The 26,995-nt window shown below is 41.5% G+C and overlaps 1 protein-coding gene across 1 annotated transcript; it reads right to left on the reverse strand.

The window, feature by feature from the left end:
• Positions 1-1,790: 1,790 nt before the first annotated feature.
• Positions 1,791-26,315, reverse strand: tent4b (terminal nucleotidyltransferase 4B). Its single transcript, XM_051378232.1, has 12 exons — positions 25,380-26,315; positions 11,842-11,965; positions 10,383-10,429; positions 9,135-9,255; positions 7,558-7,665; positions 6,789-6,917; positions 6,392-6,605; positions 6,111-6,237; positions 5,013-5,116; positions 4,650-4,855; positions 4,398-4,544; positions 1,791-4,110 (listed from the first exon to the last, which is right to left on the reverse strand). Exons 1-12 carry the CDS (start codon positions 25,949-25,951, stop codon positions 3,955-3,957), a joined length of 2,055 nt encoding a protein of 684 aa, XP_051234192.1. The 5' UTR covers positions 25,952-26,315; the 3' UTR covers positions 1,791-3,954.
• Between the last annotated feature and the right edge of the window lie 680 nt (positions 26,316-26,995).

A 26,995-nucleotide genomic window follows, 5' to 3' on the forward strand; every position in this document is an offset into this window, starting at 1 on the left:
CATGGCTTGAATAATTTTCAGGCCCACCACTGATGTCAGTCTACCACCATGCCACTGTTAGGGAATTCCCTATACTTGCAGGCCTGGAGTAACAGAAAGAAGAGGTGTAATATGGTGGAACGGTAGCTCAGTAATTCTAGTCTATTTCTCTGAGCCTGGTGATACTCTGGTTTCCTCCCACACACACAATAAGATGTGTGTGTGTGTGTGTGTGTGTGTGTGTGTGTGTGTGTGTGTGTATATGTGTGTGTGTATGTATGTATGTATGTTTGTATAGATAAATAGATGGATAGCTATATATATCAATAGATTGATAGAAATAATGGCTATAAAAACTAAATAAAAAAACTGATCATAAAAATAAAGTTAAAAAGATTTACATGCAATTCTCCAGAGTTCTTTAATGTCACACACACTTATGTTTTGCACGAGCATTCATCATTAGGAAAAGCATTGCCAGGAAACAACAGCACAGCATTGCACACTTGTTGTGCATTCGCAGAAAGAGAAAGTGCATGTTTTGTTGCCTTGGTGGAAATAATAGTTCATTGACAAGAGCTAATGTCTCCCCACTTGTCCTCTTTCATTCTGATCCACTCTACTTGTTGCTTTCATGATGTTAAGCTGTTGGTAGACAAACATTCCTGCTGTTTCAGTAGATACAGTTGTGAAACTGCCCTGTGCTATATTAATAGCAGATTAATCAGCACTGTCTGACAGTTTTCCATCCTGTCAATAAGCTTACTGTAATCAACCAGTAATGAGAACTATGCCTGCGTAGTCTACAGTTTCCTGAGCACCTTGGCTGTTGCCAGGCAACATCGTCCCCACTGCTCATGGACAAGATCGGACGGCTAAGGATGCTGGGTAATGAGCCATGGTAAGGCCACATTACTTCGCATCATGTGTATTGATTGAAAAGTAGAATGGGAGTTAGTTTGTGGCGCCCAGATAACTCACCTGGTAGAGCTGGAGCCCCATGTACCAAAGATGAGCCCTCACTGCAGGGGCCCCGGGCTCCAGCCCGACCTGCAGCCCTTTGCTGCGTGTCAAATCCCCTCTACTCCCCTCCTTAGCTGTCACTATCCATTAAAAATAAAAGCCCAAATACAGAAATAAAAGAATGGTAGTTAATTTTGTACATAAGTGGAAAACTGGGTGTTAAAAGACAAAACCACTCTTGTGTACCTTACAAACCACAGGCTCTGTATTCAAGGCACAAGTCTGTGAAACAGCACAGGATCACTGAAAAAGAACAGGCAGGCTAAGGTACCAAAGCCCTGATAAATAAGGTTTAAAAAATGTACCGGGACAGTTCAGTGGATGATACTCTGACCTCACATTAAGAGGAGCTAAGGTAAATGTTCCCCAGCTAATGACATGGTGTCCTTATAACAAAACACAACAGGATACTTGTTCATACATTTTCTACAGCTGTGAATCAGAGTGCCTCTAACTGTAGAAGCCCAGTGGGGGTCTCACTTAAATTTAGAGGTAAGTAAATGTATTCTTCTTGTCTGAAGAGACTGGATGATTAATAAAATGGTTGTGTATTTAAATGAACATTATAAACAATCAAAAAGCAGTAACACTCTCTTCTGACACAGAGTCAAGGTGGGCCCACATAAAAGTGAACCAATAACTCAAACTGCTGAGTGATAACTGACACCTAGAGGTTTCAGAGCAGAGCCTGATGCAGACATACACAGTGAACCCTTCACACTATTAACAGAGAGAAAAAAGTCAGTATACAACACGGAGGCAAACTAAGAACTTCTCTCAACAAGCGGTTTAATTGCACTGTTTTTATTGCATGAATTGTAATAGCTGCAGAGAAACGTTTCAGATGAGTACAGTTGGGTTTAAAGCCTTCCTGCAGTGAAGAGAGATGGTCAGTGGACATTCAGATGGCACGGCTAACTTTATTCACCTTTCTCCTCGTCAGTCTACCGACAGACCAGCGCTTATATACTGCATTTAAACCACAACTGTAGCGCTGAGGAATGAGGGAGGGCAAGAAACTGTACTTTCAACTTTCCAACACCAAACAGGCTGCAGGTTGTAGCATGGACTTACCAAAATGTGCTTCACTGTCTTAACACAGAAGATTGCTCTACAGTGAGCGTGACATCTTGTAGCTGCAGTGGTCATTGTAGAGTGATGATAGATAATGTAAGGTGGGCGTTATTGCTGGCTCCTTATTAGTTTTACTCTGGGTGATTCTTGTCACATTTGGGAGAGAGACAATAAGGGGGTTGTGGTGTGCTTTGGTGTGATGCTCTCCCTCCAGCAAGCACTCAGCTCAACAGGTTTTCTATGTGCAGCTGCTCATTCAGTTGAAATATCAGGATATCATCAGTCCATCACAAAAACAACGCAGAGATAAACCCTCCAAATGCAATATATAAGCCCAAACTCTGTGGATTCAGACTTGGAGTGATGGCTCCATCTACAGGTTAGTTGTTGTACTGCAATGACTGAGGGGGGTCGACATATTGAAGTGTGTGTTGCTGTGATAGTTCATAAAATAAAATAAAAATCTTCTCCCTTTTAGGTAAGTAGACCAGCCACATATTAAAACAAAATTCTCAAAAAAGTAACTTGGTCACTCAACTGAAAAAAAAATCCCCAATGAAACAATAAAGGTGGTATTTTACTGTACCTGAATATAGCTGTTCCCAACCCACATCCCCACAACTTATCCTTATTTCAAATATAGGACTGAAAGATATGGGCTCTAATGTTAATAATACATTTATCCATACTATGTTCATATAATTAATACAAAATAAATACATTTAACAAATACAAATGATTTTGAAGTGGGTCAATTACCAAAGGAACAGATGATCACCCACAGTTGCATTGTTAACACATTTTTTTTTTCTTCAAGTGTAGGATTTCTCAATAAAACCATTATCACCCTTTATTAATTTAAACCTGTACTCTTAAAGCCTCTATACTGGTGTGGCTGTGCTATTGAGCTGGGTGAGAGACCAGGCTCCATCCAGTCATCTATAGGGCTGTATGTGAGCATTGGCTCACTAAAGGCTAAATGTTAACACTGTAGCACACTCATAGAGAGCAACCAGGAGTAAAAGTAGATGCTGATGATTTATGTTGGCAATGGGACCCGAACCAGCTCTTAGCTTTGGCCAAAAAGCTGTGGGCACAAGATGTGCACGTTTACATGTCTTCAATCGGTATATCTTGTAAAAAGGTCATATGAAACATTTTATTCTTACTTGTATTTTTTAACCTTTTTTTTGCTTATGTGTTTTTTGTACAAATCTTTGTATAATCTGTTTTTAGACATAACAAAACAGATTAAACCAACAGAAAAATTCAACCAACGAAAAAAATATCATGCATAAGTTATGTCCCACTCTTACTGATTGCATTTGTACCATCTTAAAAAAATCTGTGTACATGTTTGTTTGTTTGTTCAACATAACATTTCTGTTTTTTGTACATTTTAAGCCATTTGCTTTTTCTTCTTTTTTTGGGGGGATAAAATTTTTCATCCGATTTTCCAGCCAGCAAGTTCCAGGTATTGCTCCAGAGTAGATTCCAGACACCAGACCTGTCTATTCCTGTACAGCAGGAGGCGCAAGAGGCATGTTCTGTGGGTGCTGGCTGGGGAAAGGGAAAGCGCTCCGTTAAAGAAGCTGTTGGGAAGCAAATGAGCGTTTATCCTTTGTAATTTCAGTTCAGGTCCAAAAAATTAAACCCCATTTCCTATAACAATTCTTTTTTTGTTCTTTTTTTTTTCCTGCTAAAAAAATTGCTTCGTCATCCCGAAAAGCTTGACAGAGAGACAGATACTGTAGATGACGTTTTAATACTTCTAACAACCTCCCGAGGCTGGAGTCTGGCAGCAGAAGTGGGACAGGACAGTCAGTCAGTTGCAGACAAGGACGGGGGGTTGGGGGGTCGGTGCAGGCGAGGTCACCCCTATCTGCAGAGGTCTTCTTGTGTAGAGTCTCGCACATTTTTCCTCTTCTTGCTGTTGCCCTGGTGGTGTGGCTTGTTGTTCTGATGACTTTTGGTGCTGGAGGAGCTCTGCTGCCCGTGGTGGCCGCTCTTCTGGTGAGAACGAGACATCCTGGCCTGGAGAAAGAACAGCATGGACAAAAAGAATTCAGTGTTCCTGTAGGATTTCCCCTGGCTATTCAATACAACATACTGTATAGGCTGGTAATAGTGGAGAAATGTGATTATATTATTTCATTTTATAGCTCTTTATCAAGCATACCTCATGAGAAAACAGCTAGGAGAGATGAAATAATTGTACATAGTGAGGTGCGTTCGGTGATATGCAACAGTACAGGTTTCTTTTAGAATCTTGTGGTTCACAATGTTTGGTAAGTGTATGTATAAGGCAAGGCTGAGCGTACCTTTCCTCCCTTGTTGCTTCCAGATGGAGTGCTGGTAGTGTGGCTCTGTGTTCTGTTATTATTGACGACAGCGGACTTTTCTCTGTGGACACTGGAGCCCCGGCTAGGCTGCTGCTTGGCCGTCTTACACGGCGTGCCATCAGAGTCCTGGAGGAAACCAACAAAATTGATGACTAAATAGACTAAATAATAGACTAAAACCTACGTATGCAACAGTCTAATGTTTGAAGGCTGTGTAGCTGCGAGACTGACCGCATCGCTGGAGCTGGAGGTTGAGGACGTGGAAGAAGGTGACAGCGGAGAGGAGGAGGGAGAGGAGCGCAGTGAAGGGGATGGAGAGGAGGAGTTGGAGGAGGTTTTGCTGTGGGGAGCCGACGGTAGAACTACAACATCATCATCTGGAACATTGTTGTTGCACTCATCGAGCTGCTGGGACTCAAACAGTGTGACGTCATTTCCTACAGAAACAGAGAAGGGACAGATTGAGACACAGAGGTCCACTGAGTCCAACGTTAAGCTTACAGAGCTCTGCTGCTGTAGTTGCAGTAGTAGATTTGGGTCAAATCTTAGTTTCAATAGGGAACTTTAAAGAAAATGGTAAGAGTTTAAACGTACTGTTGAGTGGCAGATCATTCTGAGACGGGCTGCCCCAGTTCTTTCGGATCCATTCCCTGTATTCATCCACTTCCTGCGTTACTCGGATGATTCGGCCAAGTATGCTTTGATGAGATACAGAAAGAGGAATACCAGTCAGGCAAATGTTACTGGTAATGGCCTGAAACTCTCAGTATGATCAAATAAAGTCAACCATGACAAAAACAACTATAATAAATAATTATTAGTAATTATTAGTGCTGTCAAACGATTAAAATATTTAATCGCGATTAATCGCATTAATGTCATAGTAACTCGCAATTAATCGCACATTTTTATCTATTCTAAATGTCCCTTGATTTCTTTTTGTCCCATTATTTTTTCTCATTTTAATGCTCTTATCAACATGGAAAAGTGGATCGGCTTGCTTTGTGCAAATGTTGTTTTTATTGAAAAATCATCCATTGTCGCCTGGCTTTGACAAGGGGTCAAATTCACATCAGCTGTGTGTTTGGCCATCAAGTGGTATTTCAGTCTGGACGTGCTGCGATGATAGCTCAGTTCACAACGACAAAACACACAGATCACTTTGGTCTTGTCAATGGAACCATTTGGCAACTTTTTAAAAGTAAACTTTCCATTCAGAATATTATTGGCATCCATTTCGGCGTCTCACACTCGCCATCCACTCAAAACGTAACTTCTACTACTCTTAAACAAGTGTGTGCGGCATGCCTGTTGTTTTGTTTCCGGTCTAGCTAGATCCTGTGTGGTGTTGTAGTTTTTCTAACGTTACTAGTTGTTGCAACAGCATGTGAAAAAAACTACAAAGTGTGCTAGGCCAAAAAGAACATTAATCTTGCAATAAAAAAATTGACGCCATTAAAATGGGTTTGCGTTAACGCCGTTAATAACGCGTTTAACTGACAGCACTAGTCATTAATATTTCAAACACCTATAACAGCATATGACATAAATGGATATTGCAACAATAAAGTGAGGGATGCTGTGATCAATTCACCACTATTCCAAACAGATGATATTCAGTAAAAGTTTATCAACATCTGGTCTATTAGAACAAATCTGCCATGTTGACAGCTTCCTTAATGAGCGCCTTACCTCTCAGACTCATTATTGGGATAGTACTTGGCGATGGGGGACACAGCGTGGCTGAGCACCACATAGGCGTAATCAAATGCCTGCTTCACCTGCATGGCACCGTACGAACTCCGGCCAACATCATTGTCTGTTGGGGACAAGACAGTCAGTTTGTGTAAATATCAGAACCTGACCTTCATGTCAATCATGCCAGTCCAATATCTGGAAAGGGAATTAAAATTTTGGATCTTTTAAGGGAAAGGGCACTTCAACCCTTTATCCTTCGTGTTCACCGTTCCTACCTGGCTGCAGAGGGTCCTCAATGTAGAGCATGGAAGGCCGGTAGCCATCCATCATGTTCTTCTGAACCTCGTCTTTGGCAACGTAGCAACCTCCATCCTTTATCCTGATACCCGTTTTCAGGTAGTTGAAGTGGCGGCCGTAGAGCTCAAAAAATTCAATGAGCAGAACACCAATGTTAATGTTGGGACTGCACACATCCTCCCGGTAGTGAAGCTGGAAAATACACAGAACAAGTGGATGTCAGAATTATTGCAACTGGTTACGCAAGTGCTTTTAAGACGCCAATATAACACGACAGTCTTTGCATTGTGAGAACAAACACATTCCAAAAGACGAAGACAAACAATGAGTAGATAAAAACATGAAAAGCTCTGGTTAATGATGAGTGTATCTGACCTGCAGGAAGCTGACAGCCATGAGAAAGAGACTGTAGGAGCCGATTCCACCGGTAAAAACCTCATTGAGGTCCCTCTGCAGTAGGAACTGCTTCAGCACCAGGACCAGGTAAGGCAGCACAGGGTATTTCTACAGGACAAAAGACAGACACTGTAAGGAACATATTTAAATATTTACAGCACCATCCAGAAGGAAAACGTGAATTTCAAGTCTAAAGGATGTTCAGTGACCTGCCCTACTGATCATTAATATGTAAGACCCACTTGAAATTTTATTTTCAATTCAAGTGGGTTATGAAATTACTACTTTTAATATACCGTATAACACATTAAACCCCCATTAAGTAATGGTTTTGAATTAACTGACTTCCTGTGATGTTAAATGTTGTAAAAGAGCTATGTGTGCTACTACGAAACCCTTACATTCTTAAATAGCAATTATAGTAGTTTGTTTTTTTTATGTTGTATGAAGAGTACCATTTACATTTGAAAAGTACTGTTTGGATTCGAAAAGCCAGTTTTTGAGGCAATACTACTATCTGTGGATCTCACAGAGCTCCACCTCTGTGCTACAGACCAAATAAAGTCAGGAAAGCTGCAATAAGGCTGAAGCAATGTGTACACTCCAAACAACAACACGGGCTACATGTGTTAATGATGAAGATTACGTATTCCAAGGATACATGAAAAATGTAAGAATACAGAGAAAAGATGTTTTGCGAACGTTTCAAAATAAAACAATCTCAAGGTGGACGTGTCACAAATTGTACCTCTTTGAATTCCTTGATGAGCCAGGCGGCTTTAACGCCACTCTTCACATTGAAGCTGATGTCCACTTTGACCTCAGTGAAGGAGTCCGTCAGTTTGATGATGGGAACCTGGGAACACACAGGTTACAGGTACTGATACTAAACAAGGACAGTTGGACAGGAAACCATCAAACGCCTGCCACAAGTGCCTCCTGACATTGTGCTGTAAGACACTTAAGCTTAAAAACATAACACACATGCAATTTAACCTACGTATACTCATCTAATCCTTAATAAACTCCTTAAGCAAAATTGCTAATCTGCCCTATAAAATGTCTAACCTGAAAGACAAAGAAAGTCCAATCTATGCACAGTTCATAACACAAATCACTAATAATAGTGGGAGTGGTTTGGAGAACGTGATCAGGTAGACAGACGTTAGAGATCCAAAGCAAAGAGCTAGTTCCAAGCACACTACACTGCCAACATTGTGTCTGTGGTAAACATAAACACATAACCTTAATTTGGATGAAATGTACTCTTTGTTACAAGCTCCAAATTACAGTCGAGTAAAGTACTGATGTTTTTCCCTTCGTGTACGTATCTTCACACATGCCTGAATGGCAAGGCATGTGTGCAAATCAGCATAGTCTGCATTTTGATCTGTCACAACAGCTTGTACTGATGTGATTTACAGGTTGTGAAACTGACATGACCTAGATGTGAATCATCATATTTGGCACAAGTTGGACAGTTTTAATTTACATGGTGCAGCTGACTACTGTATAGGTCATAGACCGCTGCCTCCATATCAGCAGATGGGACAAACTACAAAAAAATCTAATATATTTTCCCCAAAGATAGTTTCTGTCATTTTAGGTAGTTCTTATCATGCTGATCTATGTCCAAGTGTTCATTTAACTTATAAGTTCGGTTTTAATTAGTTATTTGAAGCTATAAAAAGGGGAGTTTCAAATCATGATTGTCAGCTGAGCCCTGCTCACGAGTATAGGCGGGACTTTGATACCGCGTCGCCAACCCTGATCGCTGCTTTCGCCACTCAGAATGGCGAAAGATGGCAGCGGCCATATCTAGGCTATTTTGGCTTCATTTGTGTACAGTGGGAGGAAGTGGAGTCGAGACGAGAGAGATTTTGCGTGTTATGCTCGTAGCGGCTAATGTAGCCTCCATCCATTAGACACAAGTAGTGACTAGTGATTCCAGCTCATCCAGTTGTTAAAACAGACAGCAACATATTTAAAAGCAGAGGACTGCAGTTCCTCTCAAATATTAATGTGCAAACTTCCATCCCATAACCAGACATTTTATTTTATTAGGTGTAGTTGCTGAGGAAAAATGTATGCACCAAAGATCTCAAGTTGCACAGCTGAATTTGTGACATAAGCGCTGGACGAAAACCTGAAAACCAAAACTAAGTTTTTAAGAAACAATTCCTATAATGTGATTCCTGCAGTATGATCTATGTTGTTGCTTCCTAGAAATTTGATCCAACCAATGTCTAAAAAAACTGCTACAAAAACCAATGGAAATCAAATTTTGCAACATAACACAACACTTGTCAGTGAGAACAGTCTTACCGTTGCCTTGTCCAAAACTTTGATGGAGTTCTCATCTGCAACGTTCCTCTTCCGGAGAGCCTCTTCCAGCGTCCAGAGTGGGAGGGTCTCCCACTTCCCAAAAACTACCAGGTCAATGTCACTGAGGGGAGAAGAGGGACATGACAGGTAACTGAATACACCTTTCCACTGTAACCACACACCAGCAACTCATGTACTGTCTGTAACTAGCTGCATGTGGTGTTAAAAGGTAGACTATGTTAGTTTTGAAATAAATAAGATATCTTCCTCTTAGATGAACAGTTGCACAATAAAACACAACCCTGCTCGATTCAATACACTCTGGAGTTTTGCTACTACTGCCATACATGGTCTGCTATGAAAATCAGTTTATGTGAGCAAACGTCTGATAGATAGAGAGAGCTGTGGAACTGACATCAGAGTTAGTTTGCTCACTTTATGACTCTTCTCTACATTAAGTTTTAGCCTTTACTGTTAGCAGACTGCCTTAACTGATGCCTTACTACCAAAGTAAGGCAAAATGGTGCTTTTTAAATTATTAATTACCAACATTTTTAATAATATCTGTCTTTTATAGTTTCTGTTTTAGAAAAACAGTTCCCTACTTGAATTGCACTATACTGCTTTTCTTCCAGTTTGTGGGGGAACTGATCCTAAACACAGTAAACAGGGAAACCCTACAACAGGCATTTCAAATATGTTCCACATGGTAGCTTGCTGCAGACCGGGCTTCCATCTTGTGGGGGAGCAATGTGCAACTTCAGACAGTGCTCAGCCAACGTGTGTGTACTATGTTACTGCGCCATGTGTTCACTACACAACCACAAGCCCACTACAAGCAAGACACGCACACACACACAAACAAAAGTAGTTTCCAGAATAAGACAGAAACAGATATGCACTCGCACACAGCGTATTCCCATTAAAGTGGTGTCAAGAGTCCACTAACCCAGGTGACTTGGCTGTGTGTTTGTGTGTGTTTAGGGTTATGTGTGTAGGCGGCTGTGTGTATGTGTGACTGGGTGTCTTGTCGCAGGCCTCGCTCAGAATAAAGTTTCAAAAATCTGATCCAGGATCAGCGGTGCTAAAAATGACCGAACCACTTGATCCTCAAAACAAAAGCAATTAATGATTCGCTGGCTAGACAGAGCCAGACTTTTGGTAGGGGGCCAGTTCACAGGGGCAAAGATAAAAAGAGCAAGCATGTGTTCAAATCCCTAGGCTGGTTAAGGAAACCAAATGGCTCACCTTGTTGGCAGATAAAGGCCAGTGCTGAAACTCCCAAACACTTCCACCTGGAGAGATGGAACACACAGAGTTTGACACATATCATCAACAGATTTTTTAAATTCAATTAATTATACAAATTCATCCAGCAGAACACCCTGAACATTTTTATCATTGTGTTTGACAGTTGCTTATAACAACTTTCAGACATGGACTGGGGCTGAGGACAAACTGTGTCACCAGGCAGGCATTAATGTAGCATTTTCTGATTTTCCCACGCTAAAGCTTCACTACTGCAAAAAACCTGTTCCCAAAGACACACAGATGTCATTATTCAACAGCTTAACTTAGTGTTCAATTAATGACAAGCCCAAACAAACTGTACAGGCGTGGAACAAAAACTACCCGGGGAAAAAGACAGTGTGTAGTTTGAAACCACTTCAGTTGCATTTCAAGTGAGGGATTAAAGACAAAGGTGTCCTCAATGAAACAAGCAAATATCCTCTGTTTAATGTTGCATTGATGTGGTTATTGTGGAAATCAAAACTGGCAGGGTTTACATACAAAACAGTCTTTTTAATCACTGATCTCTTAACCTACACCCTGTTGAAGTGACTAAGACTTCTTCGACCTTTGGCACACAAATTGGTGTCTGAATAGAAATAGACTTAAGCCTTGACCCTATCTTTACTTGCTTACTACCTCCCTACATCCCACATCAACCAAGAGTAGAAAGTCGGGTTTTACAGCCCAGTCACATGTCCAGGGCTAAGCTGATTGTAGAGCCATGTTTGTGAACAAGTGTATAGTAAGTCCTGAAGACTTTTTGAAGGGTGAGGTACAGTTGGCTACGAAGGTGAGCTGTGTTTCATCTCGTCTTGACACTCATCAGTAAAACTTTTACTGCCCAACCCCACACAGTGTAAGAAACATTTCAAATCCCAAACTGAAGAACAATAGTATGATAAATTTTTTTGGTACAGCTGACCTAGATAAACTGGCAACTGTGGAAACATTGGTGAGTGTCCGGTGGACGTCTACGCATCTCAGCTCATCAATTAAACAAGCATCACAATGAGTGGATGACTAGGTTGCCCTTGCTTTCTCCACAGTGGAAAAGGAACAAAACTGGGCAGGATTGGGTATTATGCTCCTTAATTTAGGAACTGCTACGCTCTGAGCGGACACTCTTTGAAGCACACTGCTCTATCAGCATGATCTAAGTCAGTGGGTACAAGAATGCCTGAGGTGGCGCTGCTAACATGACCCAAACAGAGCACTGTGCAGCGGGGAGATAACAGAAAACACAAGGAGGCTTTATGAAAGGCTGGAGCTTATAGCCATTGTAAATCACAAAGTACATTTTCACCCTGATTATCAGCAGCAGCGTGCTAGAAAACCACATGACTAATATCAAACCAAACCACACAAAAAGTCATAGTTTACTTCAACAGGGTTTGGGGTTGAGGGTGTTGTGTACCTCAGCACTCGGCCACAGGTCACGGATGACTTCCTTGATTCTGTCCACCACCTCCAGTCTCATCTTCTTCTCCTCCGGCCGTGGGGAGATGTACTCATAGAAGTCATTGACCTCCTCATGTAACCTGCAGAAGACACAAAACACAAGTGTTGAGATAAGAGTAGGCAAAATGTGTTGTGAATTAAATATCCAGACCAAAATAGTTTCCATTTGGATGATAAACAACATGCAACGTTTAATAGGCAAATTAGCTTTATCCAAGCCTGCTTTGCATATAGACAGACATGGTGATAACACAGACAGCGAAATGGAATATTAGCTGTAGTTTTCTCTGGAGTGATAGAGAGGTCTCAGTGAGCCTGGAAGCTGAATACAACAAATCCAGCGACCAAGAGTGGAAGACTTTTTGTACAAGGCAGGCATAAAGATATAAATTCATGTAACAGCACAATGATAAGCAGAATGTTTCCCAAAAAAAAATCATAATCTTCCCATGGCAAATTAAAGTCTCTAAAAAGAGCAGGCCTTTCTTTATCAGCCGGTGGTACAGGTAGATTCATGCTTCAGAGTGACATCAGTGTTTGGACTATCAGTTTGACTGATATGGTCTGTCCTAATGGTATGAGTTTATGAGTTGCCTATAATAAAGGTGTCTATTGGAGCACTTTGGTAATCACATTTTTCAATTTCATATAGCTCAAGGAAAGAAAAAAAAAAGATTCCTCCACACAGCTTTGCAGTGTTAAACCAACTCGTCCTGAAAGGGCTGGAGGTTAATAATTACTGAAAACAAAAAGGGTTATTTTTATCAGGAAGACGGTGAAAAAGATTGGTTGATTGGGTCCCTTATAACACAGGAAGGGTTTTATCTTTCCACAGAAATGTTTTGGAGGTTATCCCACAAACTATTTAAACAGTAGGGCCAAAACAGGAACCCCTACTGTGCCCCAGTGTCATGTCAGTACAAAAAAAAAACTTAAGGGCAGGCTAAGCAAGGGTACCACATTTGTCCTTGAAACAGGTCACTCTGCCCATATGCACTGACCTTTTTACTGACCAATTGTGTCTACTTATGCAGGAACAAGTCTCTGGGGGCGGACAAACAGGAACACAAACACGCAGGTGCACACACGATGCATACAGACCCAGATCAGGCCAATAACATGCACATTCCCCTTGGCAGACGAACAAAAATTGAGATTTCTGCTCTTAAATATAAAATAAGGCAAAGCCAGCGTATACCACGGAAAGTCGGACAAGGAAAACACTAGCAGCTACCAGCACTGACTGGCAGTTGTTTGGATTACGCCCCAAAGAGCACTCTGTGTGTGTGTGTGTGTGTGTGTGTGTCTACTGTCTGGGTTTTATGTAACAAGTACTTTTAACCTGACAACAGTCAAAGTCGACTGGGTTTCACTTTTATTATTTCTTTTGTCTCAGACACTCAGCCTAGCAGAAGTCCAGGATACGGACTCAGCACCGAAAGGTTGCCAGTCCGTTCACCATGTAGGGAAAATATGTGCAGAATAAAACTTCTCCCTAGCCAAATGCTATCATGGTGACCTTGGAAAACTAATCTGAGTTGCTGCAGCCAAACTATTCAGTGGCCAATGCTACAGTAACCCTGATCAGACTGACAAAAACACTGCATCAAAACACAAGTGTGTGCATGCTGCTACACTTGAATATTAAACACAAACCAAGACAGCTAGTCTGAAGGCTTATCGGACATGAACGCACTGTACAGCAGTTTATATTTTTGAAAGTTATCAAAAGTTGTCAGCCGTCTCAACTGGGGCTGGAACTGATTTTCATTATCGTATTGGTATTTATTTTGGTATGGGATCACAATTTTCTAAAGCCAAAGGTGATGTTTCCACATTGATGTCAGTTCCAGCAACAGCACAAAACCAAAACACCAAAAAGCTATTAGTTATTCTACTTGGAGTTTGTTTCCTAGCATTTGATTGATTGGTATTATGGATGTCCAGATTTATTTTTTTGGACTGGATCCAGATCCAAGTCCTTTAATTTTGTCAATCTGTCGATACTCAATCCAATGCTTCTATTTACCTAAATGTTAATGCCTAAATTGCAGCTGACGCCTTCTAAATTCAGCACACCTTATTTTTCACCAGCCTTCTGATCTAAATATCGAATCTAAATACAGAAGGTCCTGATTCAGCTTCATTATTGATATGACATAAATAAAAGGTTTAACTGGGAGAATGTGACTGCTGAAATGAATGACTGACATGAAGTGATGAGACAGAGAGAGAGCATTTCTGTTGGAGTTGGGCTATATATTCACACACTCTAATTTTCACACACATTTGGAGGATAATGCTCGCAGTGTAGAGCCTGGCAGTTATTAAGTAGAGCAGCACTGCAACACCAGCAGGCTGAGGTGGACAACACACAGTAAAGTTTGCATTAAAATATGCCTGGATTGGCTCTGATAGCAATCCTTGGGATCGATCAGCTCGGGACGTCCCTAATTAGAATACTGGCAAAAGTCAAGCAAGAACCAACTTTTATTTTTTGGGCTTTTATTGCCTTTATTCTACAGTGACAGCTAAAGAGTGACAGCAAAGTGGGGAAAAGAGAAGGGATGGCATGCCGCAAAGGGCTGGAATTGAACCCGGGCCGCTGCGGTAAGGACTCAGCCTTAGTACATGGGGTGCATGCTGCATCGGGTGAGCTACCAGGGTTCCCCCGGAACCAGCTTTTATTGACAGATGACACTGCATTTTGGGTGCGACAAGACAGTGGTCTGAATGCGTCCACTCACAAATCCGATAGTAAATGTAGAGTATTAATGAAAATGCAGATTCATTCAAGAATTTAACTTTAAATAATGTGTGCGTGTGTTCCCAGCAAATGCAAATAAAATGATTTGTTTGAGTTGATTTACATACAAAGTCAGTGCAAAGATACGAATACAAGTAACACAGGTAACTAAATGTGGGTTGGCGTTACTAGCAGCTAAACACATATCATTCCACGAGTAACGCGTGGCAAAATGTCGCTGCCCGTTTGTGGGAACACACCTTAACACATGCTGTAAATAGCCAGACACTATGTTCAGTCCATGACAACACAAGTTCACTGGGTTGCATATTGTATCAGAACTGTGCTTTCTCCTTTCTTTTCTTTTTTTTTAACTACAAACACATCTGTCGCACAGACTCATCCATTAACTGAAATGGCAGTTTTATCTTGGGGAAATCTTCAGAGAGAGCCACAAATAAAGAAGTGTACTGAACTGAATGACTTAAATGATTTAATTTCATTGACTTCCTTTGTTCAGACCAAAATAAAAAGCCACTATTTGCTATGTCTGTGTTTGTTATGTTGCAAAAAGCTTTGAGCGGTTATCCCAGCATTATATGGGACATCCACTTTGTTGATGGAGTAACCAAAACATAGCTTTAATATCCCACCCTTTTCCCTTTCTGATAAAACTACATTTCAATTTGGGTAAATATAATGTTTCAAAATATAAATTTGGCAGAATACCAAATGTTGCACGTCACACAATATCATTGTGTTTTGTTTTTTAGGGAAGAGGAAGGAACAGTTTCTGTTTGTGTTACCCCTCCTCCAACATGGCAACTGACTAAATCTCTTGTGCCAGCCTCCATCACAGAAAGATTAGGTTTCATTTAAGGGTAAGAGAAACTCAGCAGCTACAGTCTGCATTACAAATACAACTTCAGTTTTGATTTCATGGTTAAGAGAACACCGCTCTCTGCAGCTCAATTCTGTATCATTAAGACTCACCACATGTGCTGTAATTGAACTGAAGGATTAGGTTTGGGGCATGAATGATCCCAGTTGGCTTTAAAGATCCAGTGTATTTTCAAAACTTATATAAATATCAAACTAAAACAAGGACATTTGTCTGACATGATTATGTATCATAATCTTTTGTTTGCTTCTGTCACAAAGCGATACAATAAACTAAAAAATATGTTGTGAAACAGACATTGTGAAAAGTGAACACTTCCACTCCACAGCAGCAGCCAGCAGAAGGTTTCATTTCACAGCAAACAGGCCACTACTGCTCCCTTGTCATCACATGATGGGAGCAACCATAGAAATCACATCTCATGCCCCACCTTCTTGGATCAAGTTACTTCTCAGCTCTGCACCTTCCTAGGGAGCAAATGGACCCTTGGCACTGCTTATCGGTTAATCCCACTTGCCTATATCACAGCAATGTTACGTAATCTCGTGGAACAGGTTTTCACAGAGCTGAGGCTTCTTTTCCTAACACTTCCCACCATGCATATGTATTCTAATGTCACTGACAAGCTTACCGATTCTTTCCTTTAGCACTCTTGCAGTTAAAGCAGCTCTCATTTTTGGGCTGACCGCAATTTGCTTTATGTGTATGCTTAAATGCAAATGATCAATGAACAATCATTTGAGGATCAACAGAGCGGTGCTTCTTCTTCCAAGTTTGGCAGTGTTCAAACCTGCACTAATTTAGAGCTCCAACAAATGATTGTTTTCATGAATGATAAATTGTTTGGGCTATAAAGATCTGAAAACAATGGAAAATTCCCATCACAATTCCCACAGGTGATGCCATTGATGTCTTGTTTTGTCCAACCAGGCAAAGATATTCAAAGATATAAGATATGAAAAAGCAGCAAACCCTCATAATTGAGAAGTTGGAACTATCAGATGTTTCGCATATCTGCTTAAAAAATGACTTGAAATTAATAAATAAATGAATGCATGCATTATCAGAAACAGCTGCAGATTAATTTTCTATAGATCGAGTAATCGTTTAATAAACAACCAGGCGCTACAGTTCAAAATCAATTTCTGTGTGGGAACTGATTTAAGCATAGCTGTCAGAGCACTGCCACCAGTGCACTGCCACCAGTACTGGGTGTAGGCGCCGTGCATTATCACGCAGTGTTGAGCATTTACACGCCAAGTATGGGTATGACAGCAGAAAAAAAATTCCGGAATAATTAAATGAAGAAAGTCCATGATGCGTATCATCGTGTTTTTGTATTTGGAAATATTGTTTCACAATAATCTAAAATGGGACCATAATGCAGCCTTTATACGACCATAATGCGGCTTTTACACGGCTATGGGGAGGAGGAATGGGATGGTAAATGTGAGACAGCAATGGTAAAAAGAGAGGAAAGAATGATCTAGGAAAGTGAAGAGGTAGAGGGCCTGACACCCGCATAAGGTGAAACAGAAAATGGAGAGAGAGGGAGAGAGAGGATTGGGTGTGGTGCCGAAATGCCTTCATGTGAACGAGAGCCATCTGTTAAGTTGGGTAGGAGGACGGAAAAAAAGAGGTTATTGTCGCATCACGCTGAGCACTACTTAATAGTGACTGTTCACATATGTTGGCATCACAGTACAAAGGTGTGTCAAAGCACCTGCAGCATAGCTTTAGAATTTAAAACAGGCATTAAGACATCACTTTCATGTGTCAAGAAACGAGAGAGCTGATGAATGACCGTGTTCAATGCAATAAACAGTGTTCCAGCCTGACCATTGTTCTGGCCATATTGCCCCAGAAAGAGTCCCCGACATCATGACCCTATTTTCGGACAGGCTTGAAATTTTGGGACTTGACATCCTTTGCAACAAAAGAGGCTAGTGTGTGTTATGTGACACTGCTCTGTCTAGGCTGACAGGGTTGCCAGAAGGCAAACAAGTCACATCACACACCGCTTTTCAAAAATGAGGACAACCACAAACAGAGGTGGAGGTGTCAATATCCCGCAGATGGCAGATTCATTAATGTTTCATCAATGAACTGATCCGGGGTGCTAAGTGTTGGCCACTGGGACAAAACGGCTCCAGTTACACAAAAGCCCAAACACTGCCGACTGCTAATGATGGTCATGCCTGAGTGATGCAGCAGAGTACTGTGGTCAAAACGGGAACAGCTGAGAATAAAATACTAGTGCCAGGATAACATATTGTTTATTGGTCTCTGAGTATCACACCAGTCGAGTGTCAGCATCTTACATGTTGTCAACCGTACTACATATCAGTACTTCTTTGTAGATCTGGTACATGTGAACTAGGGCCAGGGGCCAGTGCTTCAGTACAGTTTGAATGGTTAAATGAAATAAATATGCAATGTGTAAGAATACAAAGACATTTACATTTGTTTATTTCATTTCTAGATGTGAAATCTCTTCGATGTAGTAGGTAGGACGTAACTTTTAAAGTTTGTATTGCTGTGGCTCAACTACTGCCAGTGGAGCAGCTTGTGGCTTCACAAACTACAGTTTCAAAGACGCTTTCCCAATACAGCGAAAGCATCTTTAAGCCTTTAAAAGGACTGTACTGTTTTTCTTTTAGTATGTAAGAGTTAAGTTACAACTCAGCACAAACTGTCTGAGCCCTGAAAGACATTGTTGGCACAGTTTTGGTCATTTTTTAAAATATCTCTTCAAACACAAATGGGAAGAATAACCTAAAATAAATATACCATATAATGTTTGGTCATTATCACAATAAATTTTAAAGCACATAAAGCATTTAAAATTATTTTCTGATCATTTCACATTTCAAGTTTCTTCCCCTCTGTTGTCGTATCACTTCAGACTGAAAGAATGTGTAAAACATTTTGATACTATAATGCTAACACTGACAATGTGATTTTATGGCAACACTGATGCAGTATCACACAAAATAATTGTCAAAGCCCCGTCATTCTGTACACGTGCTGAGAAGGTCACAGTCTCAACACGCTCTGAAAAAAGAATGCTGTGTGTTGCTTGCTGACTGCATCAGTCTGGAGAATAGGAAGGGCTTCCATTGGACAGGAAGAGGGAAAAAAAGAAAAACACATTCCTCACTACACATGGGAAGGCTGAGTTATGGAGAGCTGCCCACGCGTGCTGTTCAGAGGGGGCCTGTTTCACCTACAGTCCAAATGACCAGCAAGCATGCTTGTCTCTCTCTCCACAGGCTTACATGCTTTGGCTGAGAGCCAGCCAGCAGAGCAGAGAAAGAGAGAGCCTGACATAGATGTTACAGCCAGTAGGGGCTGGATGAACAACCGTTCTAATAATGGAGCTCCAGTCACAGAGGTGCTATCTGTGTGCTAGTGCTGGGAGTCATAAATCTCCAATAGACATCGGCAATAAATGGCAATAAAACCCATGAGCCAGCGCTACTCATCAGTGAGCGATTAACCACACAATTCATTAGCCTGCAATTGATGTTCTGCTTCACCACTCGAAACTAGCTGCCAACACCAGGCTCAACTAAAATTAATCAAGTGCAGGCTGCTCTGTCATTATTACCATTTTGGGCCACAGGAGCAAATAGCTTTGCATGAATAAGACATTCAACACGTGTGAGGGTGTGAGAATAAAATGAAGATGTCAGAAGAATAGAGCAGAAACTCATGGCTTCACAGGCAGGCTAGCAAGGGATGCTGGAAACTCAAATAAATATAAATAAATAAAGGAGTCGAGAACAGTAACCCTCTAAAAAAAGTACTTGGATGGTCCCAAATATAAAAGATACTGAGCTGTCCCTTGAGAAAGGTTTTGTGATGGAGATATACATACAAGACCAAACTTTGTGTGCGTAAACTAGCAACTAAACTTACAACATTATTCAATTAAAGAATTATGGAGCCAGGATGGTGACTTTAAAATTTGGCATCCAAAAAAAAAATTGGCATTGAAAACAAAACCAGTACTGAAACAGGAAACATTGGCATTGAAACATTTGTATTTTAAACAGTTGTATTGGCATTGAAAAAAGAAACTAATTAAAATAATTAAAATCTTAAAATCGTATTATTTTATTGGGATTTTTTTTGTATTTTTCAATGACAATCTTAAGATTCTTTCTTCATGTCACTCCTTTTTCAGCGACAGATTTTTTACAATGTCAGTTTTTTTTTCAGTGTCACTGATTTTCTTTTTTAACTTTCTGTCACTGTTTTGGTGTTGAGAGGAGGGGTCTGAGGGGAGGGGCAAGTAAGCCTCTGGCATGGTGGCAATAATAAAATGTCCTGTTCACCGGGAACTTCCAAACCCAAGTAAAGCCCTAAGCCCTATTCACAAGGGACTAGTATTACCTGGGGACCTCCAGTAATCTCTGTCTGTGATCTTAATCCAATGGGAATCTGCCATATCCGTAATTTGTAAAGTATAAATTCCACCGCAAATTACCTACCATATTTCAGTCATGTGATAATATTAGTCCCGTGCGAATCGGCATCTCTGTGATTTGGGGTCGTTTTTTTTTTTTTTTTAAGGTTTCTGTTTGCGGCGCCTTTTTTCTGCCTCTTTCCCGGTCGAGAATTATGGCAATTATAAATGAAGGTTTTGACAGCATTTTGATGTTTGTGGGCATGCTGGGAAAACAGCAGACGGACACTGATGTGTTTCCTGTCACAGTACTGGTTTTGTTTCAATGGCAATTCTTTTTGGATGCCAAATTTTAAAGTCACCGTCCTGGCTCCATAGAATACTGCCTGAAAGCTTCCAAAATACTGAACCTGACCAACTATGAATGTGACCCAGTCGTGCCGACAATGTAAAACCCATGATAACCAATTAACATAATATAGTGCTGGGCGGTATGACCAAGAGTTTGTATTAAGATCGTGTCGAGGCTCTGGCGGTCTCGCAGTATATCGCGGTATTTTTAAAGGGCACTCTGATTGATCGGCCCCCGATTGTAATCGGCCGATATTCACTCCATTTAGTTTGATTGGCGACAGTTATAGTCAGTGTTTGCCACGCATAGATTTACTGGGCCAGTGTGTTTGCGGTCAGGCACTTGTTTAGCATTCTGCAGAGAGAGAGAGAGAGAGAGAGAGAGAGAGAGAGAGTGAGTATCTTGTGGATGTTTTACAAGCACCGACCAGGTACGTATTCAAAAGGATATTTCTCAAATGTTCTAATGCACAAGTAATAAAGTACTTACGGTGGTATGAAAAATTTATATCATACAGGAAATTAAAATCAGTATACCGCCCAGCACTAACAGAACATTACTTTTACAATGTTGCTATGGCTTGCTATTTTAGCGTTCAACTGGGTTTCTACTTAGAAATGTCAGATCCATTGAGCCGTGAAGGTATTGCTCTCAAGCCAATCTCAATCTTGATTTTACACAAATAAATGAAGTTAATGTGGATTTTAGTGGCCTAATTTAGAAAGGCACTGGCCAGTTACACAGAAAAGCAACAGAGCCATCAAGTAAATCCAACGATCACTCTGAATTCATTCTCTCACAATGCCTCTCTGTCTCTGTTATAAAAATGACTGGAACTTTGGGACATTGCATCTTGCCTACACAATAAAAACCCACCACACAACACCAGATCAGAAAACAGTTCAGTCGGACAGAAATGGGCCACAGCTCTCCCAGGCTACACTGACTTCCTGTGCCCATATAAAGACTCTAAATAACTGTTCTACACCACCAGAAAACGAGGTGGAAACACTCCCTTAGAACTCCCCATCTGATTGGACGGACGCCGATGGGGCTCGGGTTTCTCTCTCAGAGGGTTGGCTTTGTTTTGTGGAAGTGAGGCCGTGTGGAGCATGTAAACAATGATCCTTTTCCATCATGAGGCGGGCTGCTTGCTTGGACATTCTCGGTTCCAGAAAGACTGGGGGAGCGTAAAACACAAATAAGCACATGCCTCTGCCTCTCTAGCCAACCCCCATGGCCAAATATAGTGTACAGACTGTCCCATGGAAAAACACATTTAAGGTTACTCCCACCTTCACCCTTTTTGCTACTTGTACATTTCAAATGCAACAATGATTCCCTGGCTTACTCAACCCAACTGAAACAGTCAAACCCAGTCTTATTCCCTGCATCCAAATGTATAACGCCAAAAAGGGAAGTACGTGCCTAAATAGCAAAAAAGTAGTAAAAGTTTCATCAAATATACATACACCTTCAAACACACTGTGTTTGCCTTAGTGCTTACCTCACACACTGAGGTAGCTAGCAGGCATAAAGAAACCCAACAACCCCAGCCACCCTGTCACAGGACTTGGAGTAGCACTGGGTGGTAAAAAGGTGCATCTTTAAGCAAAAGCCAATCAGGAATGATAAGCAAGCAATGTGGGCAAAGGGAAGAGGTTGCAAGTTCAATAAAACATTGATGCTCACGAGCAACCTATTGCTTCTCCCGAGGAACAAAACATGTATTATGAGGAGATTAAACTGTGGAATTAATATAACCCAACAAACGACAGCCTGTCCATCCACATACATACAGTAGGTCCATAAATGTGCACCTATATTGCCTGTAATCCCATAGAGCATGCTGGCATTGTGAATGACCTGAGCACAGTAAGACAGAGAGTCCTCAGTAGTGGCGAGTGTGATCTAGGCTCTGAGGTTCAGGTTCTGGTATTAGCAGAGCTAATCACTAAAGAATGTCCTTATGCAAACACAGAGCTTCCACATAACTATAAATGAGGATCAGCCACAGACTTGAGCTCCACACTCTGGTGTTCTGCTTGTCTACACATGTCGAACAGAAAGGGGTGGAGAAGGGGGGAAATCTCTGCACCTAAAAGGTCTTTAAAACAAAGCCCCACCCACCCAAACATTTCTCCCCAGTTATAATATCTAAAAAAATACTGGTGAGAAAAGAAGTCCCACTTGTTTTCTCAGAGAACAGCAGCTGTGATCAACCCAAAGGCAGTCAATTACAATGGCTTCAATAAGTATTAATAAATAATAGAGGTTGTCTAAGAAGTATCAAAACATCCATAAAAGGCTTTAAAATCACTCATGCAGCATGATTTGTATTTTCTGGCCATCTTTATTCAAACCCTCATTTTGTCAAAAAATAAATAAAAGTCTGAATTCACTTCTGTGCTGTCACATTGAGCATTTAGTCATATTTTGTCAAAACTATGGGGGTTTTGATGCGCATTTTATCATTTTTCCAATATGAAAACTCGAATACAGGCTAACCTGGCTAGCTCTCTGCATGCTCACTGCAGAAAACCTGAGCGTGATCCCCTCTGTGGCTATATGTGCAACAATTATGAATTACATGTGAGCATGGGCTGCACAGTGCCTGTGTTTTGTCGTTTTTACAGCATGCGTGTTGTTTTCTACTTGCTTCCTTGTTCTTATTGTCTTAATGAATACATTGCTTATCTGATAACTGGTGTGTCACTGACCAGTGAGCCAATCATAAACTGGGAGCCGTGCTCAATCAGCACAGCCGCAGAGTGCAAAGTTTCAAATTGTGAGAGGCATGTGCTGGGTCCACGCAGTGACTGTGGGTGCACGTGTGTGTTTGTCGAGCCCGGCATCAGAAGCATGCTATGGGCTTGAAGCAGGGCTCCAGACTAACTTTTTGCATTGGTTGCACCGGTGTGGCTAACTTTTTTTTTCTTCTTTTTAGGTGCACCAGCACAAAATTTAGGTGCACCCAAAGTTTTCATTGCGTCACCTTTAACATGAATAAGGTGTAGAGAAATGCTTGTCTTTATTTGAAGCACAATTATATATAAAAAGAAAAATAAAGTGTTTAAAGTGCTTCACTGAGCTGAAATTGAACATTTCAAACTAAAACACTAAGCAAAATAAAACATTTCCAAATAAAGCTGGGAGCGGGGCCACTTTCTCTACACACTTTTCACGGCACATTGTGTGTTTTTTAGACATGTTTTTTTAAAGTTTCGATGTGAAACGTTGTTGGCCCGCTCATGAATGCACTATTTCTGGCCATATTCTGACCGCACTCCTGACAGTATTTTGGCCTTTTCAATTTGGGTCTCGGAGCCGGGCTCTAGCCCAGACTCGGTTGTCTCCTCCTCTGGTTCTGAGTCTGATGCTGTCGCCGAAGGACCGGGGCTTGGCATCTCCCCAGGGACCGAGGGCTCTGTGTCTTGACGGGATGGACTCTCAGTAGTGGGGATGGATGGGATTATACTAGTAGGCTGGTTGTAGGCTTGGTTTTCTTAATGAAAAAACTTCCAATATTTCTGCCTCTCTTCATTTTCCCTTGTTTTGTTGCTTTTATTTTATTTATCCGTTTCAGTTAAGTCAGCTATTCTGGCGCTCAGGTCGCGCGCAATTTATAGACACACAAAACTTAGCGCGGTGAACAGGCCCACAGCCAATCAGAGGCAAAGACCCGCCCGAGCTCTGTCTCTTATTGGTTTAGAAAACAGTCACAAGGGAACCAGGCAGCGTCAGGTGCACCAGTGTGACCTAGAAAAATGATTAGCCTCACTCTTAAAAATTTTGGTTGCACTCTGGATCCCTGGCTTAAAGGACCAGTGTGTGGCATTTAGTGTCATACAGTGGTGAAGTTGCAGAGTCTGAAGTGTTTGGTTGGTCCGTTCCTGGTATTTTCAGGTCATTATACACTAATGAAAACATGATTATTAATATTCTAATGTTTCTGCCAATAGATCATCCTAAATGTTGGCTGGCTCACGGGTTTAGTGGCCACCATAGTTTCTCCTACATGCATGGAAGGCGGTGCTGTATTCAAATGGTTGCAATCTGCAGCTTCATTGCTATATGCCACTCAATCCTACAGACTGGTCCTTTAAGAGTAGCTTGTCACACTGATACTCCAGGTTAGACTTGCTTGTTATCCCACAATATTTCTTTCCCCTAATGTCAATGACTGTATTCTTTATTTGTGTCATTTGACTTCTTCTCTTCTTCTTGTATGTTTCTTTTTCACACAGACTTTAGGTCGTGGTGAACATGCTGACTTTTGCTGTATTCAAAATCAGTTCAATGACTTCAACACATCCACTGTGATTTCCTCTGAAATACTGCCAGCCTAATGTCTGCGGGCTTAAGGAGGCAGGAGGAGAACCAATGAAGTGGCCCACATCTAGTAAAAGTGTCACTCCTGTTTGGGGTAGCACCCTGTTACCTCCTCAGTCCTCTCTCTTGGCTCCCTCCATTGAGACAATTTATTGTTGATAGTCTTCTCAAATATGCACCTTATCTAGCAGTACTTTGTCCATTTAGTTTATAACTACTTCATGAACACCATAATGTTAGAAAGCAAGGACTGAAATGGTCCAGTGTTGCCTAACAGTATCAGTGCAGTGTCTTTAACTCCAAGTAACTCCAGTAAAACAAAATGGTTAAACCTCCTGGATAAAGTTACATACAACACAAAAGTGCTGGAAAAGTTAAGTCTTAAAATCCACTATGCCGTCCTTTAAAAACTAAATGAATTTATCACACAACTTGCTGATCTTCATAGCTTTGAAATGGGCGCGCCCATTAGTCGACAGATCACTCAGGTGCTGTCACATACAACTATACAAAGTTATCCGGAGACTCAGTGGGTGGGGATGGAAATGTGGGTGGGGTGAGACCGACAAGCTCATTCGTCCACCTGCATGTCATTTCAGCGTGGAAGTGTTTCAAGGCAGTGGAATAACAGGTAAACAAGTCACAGTTTACAGGCTGGCTCTGTGGGAAGCAGGTTGAGTGCCTCCCCCCAGCCAGCAGCGGGTTGTCACAAATTACACATCTAATGAACTTTATCAAACTCTCTCTCTTACCCTACAATTCCTTCTGAGTAGTTCCTGACTTTCCATGGCGTGCCCGTGTATCCACCATAGCCTCCTGTGTTTGGGGCGCTGCCACTGTTCAAGAGGCTGGAATTGAATCCGAAAGTGCTAGCTTTGTTGTCTCTTTTCCTTTTGTTGGGGTGTCCGTCCGTCAGCCCCCTCCAAACCACAGCGACCCCGCTCCCCTGCTGCTGCTGCTGCTGCCCCCCTCCACTGACACCGCCCCTGCCAGGGGCTCGGTTGTTGTGGTTGCTATTGGTTTCCAGTGGTATAAAGTCCCTCTGCTCCGGTATTTCTCCGTTCCCCATTGAGGTCGACATCCCCCGAGTCCTAGCTTCGCCGCTCCCGGTGTTTGAGTCGAGTGGTCCGTTTCTGCCGGTGAGGACGGCTCCCGACGTCCCGTTGACGGTCGCTTTCAGGCTCGACGTGCTCTGAGATCCAGTGGTGTAGCTGTTATTTACATGCAAGTAGCCGATCCCTTGTGTCGTCTCCCAAATCTGCATCCACAGGTTGTTAGCGGGTCCACGTTGTTCTGGTTGAAACCAGGAGATTCTCGGATCCATCAAACGAAACTGTAGGCAAACCGCCCCCCCCACCCCTCCACCGAGCAATGCTCAGCTCGTGTGCAGCTAGCCAGGTCGCTAGCTAACGTTAGCTAGCCTGCTATAGCCTCGTTATAGCCGCCGCTAGCTGAGGTTCTCCGCCGTCCCTTACTTCTACAATACGGTAAGAACACGGTCCTTAGTAGTGGCGATGGTTGTCAACCAAAATCATCCACGGGAAACACGACAAGAGTGTGAGTCAAGTATTTAAAATGGTAGCTCAAGCCAGAGTTGAGGTTGAAGACCGGGGAAACGTGCAGCTGCTGCCTGTCGAAGTGCCTCTCTGACCCTTTCCTCCTGATCGTGGGTCTCTCAATGGCGGAGTGTACTGTGCTACTGCGCATGTGCGCAGCGAGTGAAAGGGGCGGAGACATAGTTGTTACGCAATAGACAACTGTTTTCTGTTACATAACACCGTCTGATTTATTTTTCTCTTATCAAAGTGTAATCGACATGGTGTCATGACTACAACAACGAGTTATGTTTTGCCCAGTGCGACAGGTTTTTATTTGTACTCATAACCCGGGTTAAAGTTTACATACCACTGAATGCAACATACCTAGGATTTTACCCCTCTGTTTAGTGTGAATGTGAAACTTAACTCGTATGATTAGTATCAAATCAAATCTGAATTATTTTAGGGGATATTCAGTTTGTCATTTAGACAACAAATGTCAAAATCTCTCACAATTCACCAAGGGGACATATTTAAATTGCTTATTATTATTAAAGCCTAAAGATATTATTGATACATTATTTTTCAGTCAAATTTCTCATTAATTAAACAGCTAACTGCATCAGGACTAATTCCAAATATATACACTTAGAAGCACTTGTATCATGTGCCAACAGACTGTATGTTGCGGATGAACAGTAGCTGATGTGTTGCTGCATAGTGTTTTATGTTTTATATAACTCAATAAAATGTAGGTAGGAATTTCATATATGTAGCAATAGCCAAAAACCAAACATTGGTTTATAAAATAAATATATAATCATCATTGG

The sequence above is a fragment of the Dicentrarchus labrax genome, unplaced genomic scaffold, assembly GCF_905237075.1.
Source record: "Dicentrarchus labrax unplaced genomic scaffold, dlabrax2021, whole genome shotgun sequence".
NCBI classification, from domain to species: Eukaryota; Metazoa; Chordata; class Actinopteri; family Moronidae; genus Dicentrarchus; species Dicentrarchus labrax.

Excerpts from the sequence above, each read along its gene's own strand:
- tent4b (XM_051378232.1), bottom strand. The coding sequence starts at position 25,951 with ATGGATCCGAGAATCTCCTGGTTTCAACCAGAACAACGTGGACCCGCT. Across the intron at positions 7,666-9,134 it reads AAGTTTTGGACAAGGCAACG|GTTCCCATCATCAAACTGAC; the intron begins GTAAGACTGTTC and ends GTGTGTTCCCAG. Across the intron at positions 6,918-7,557 it reads TCATCAAGGAATTCAAAGAG|AAATACCCTGTGCTGCCTTA; the intron begins GTACAATTTGTG and ends TTTGTCCTGTAG.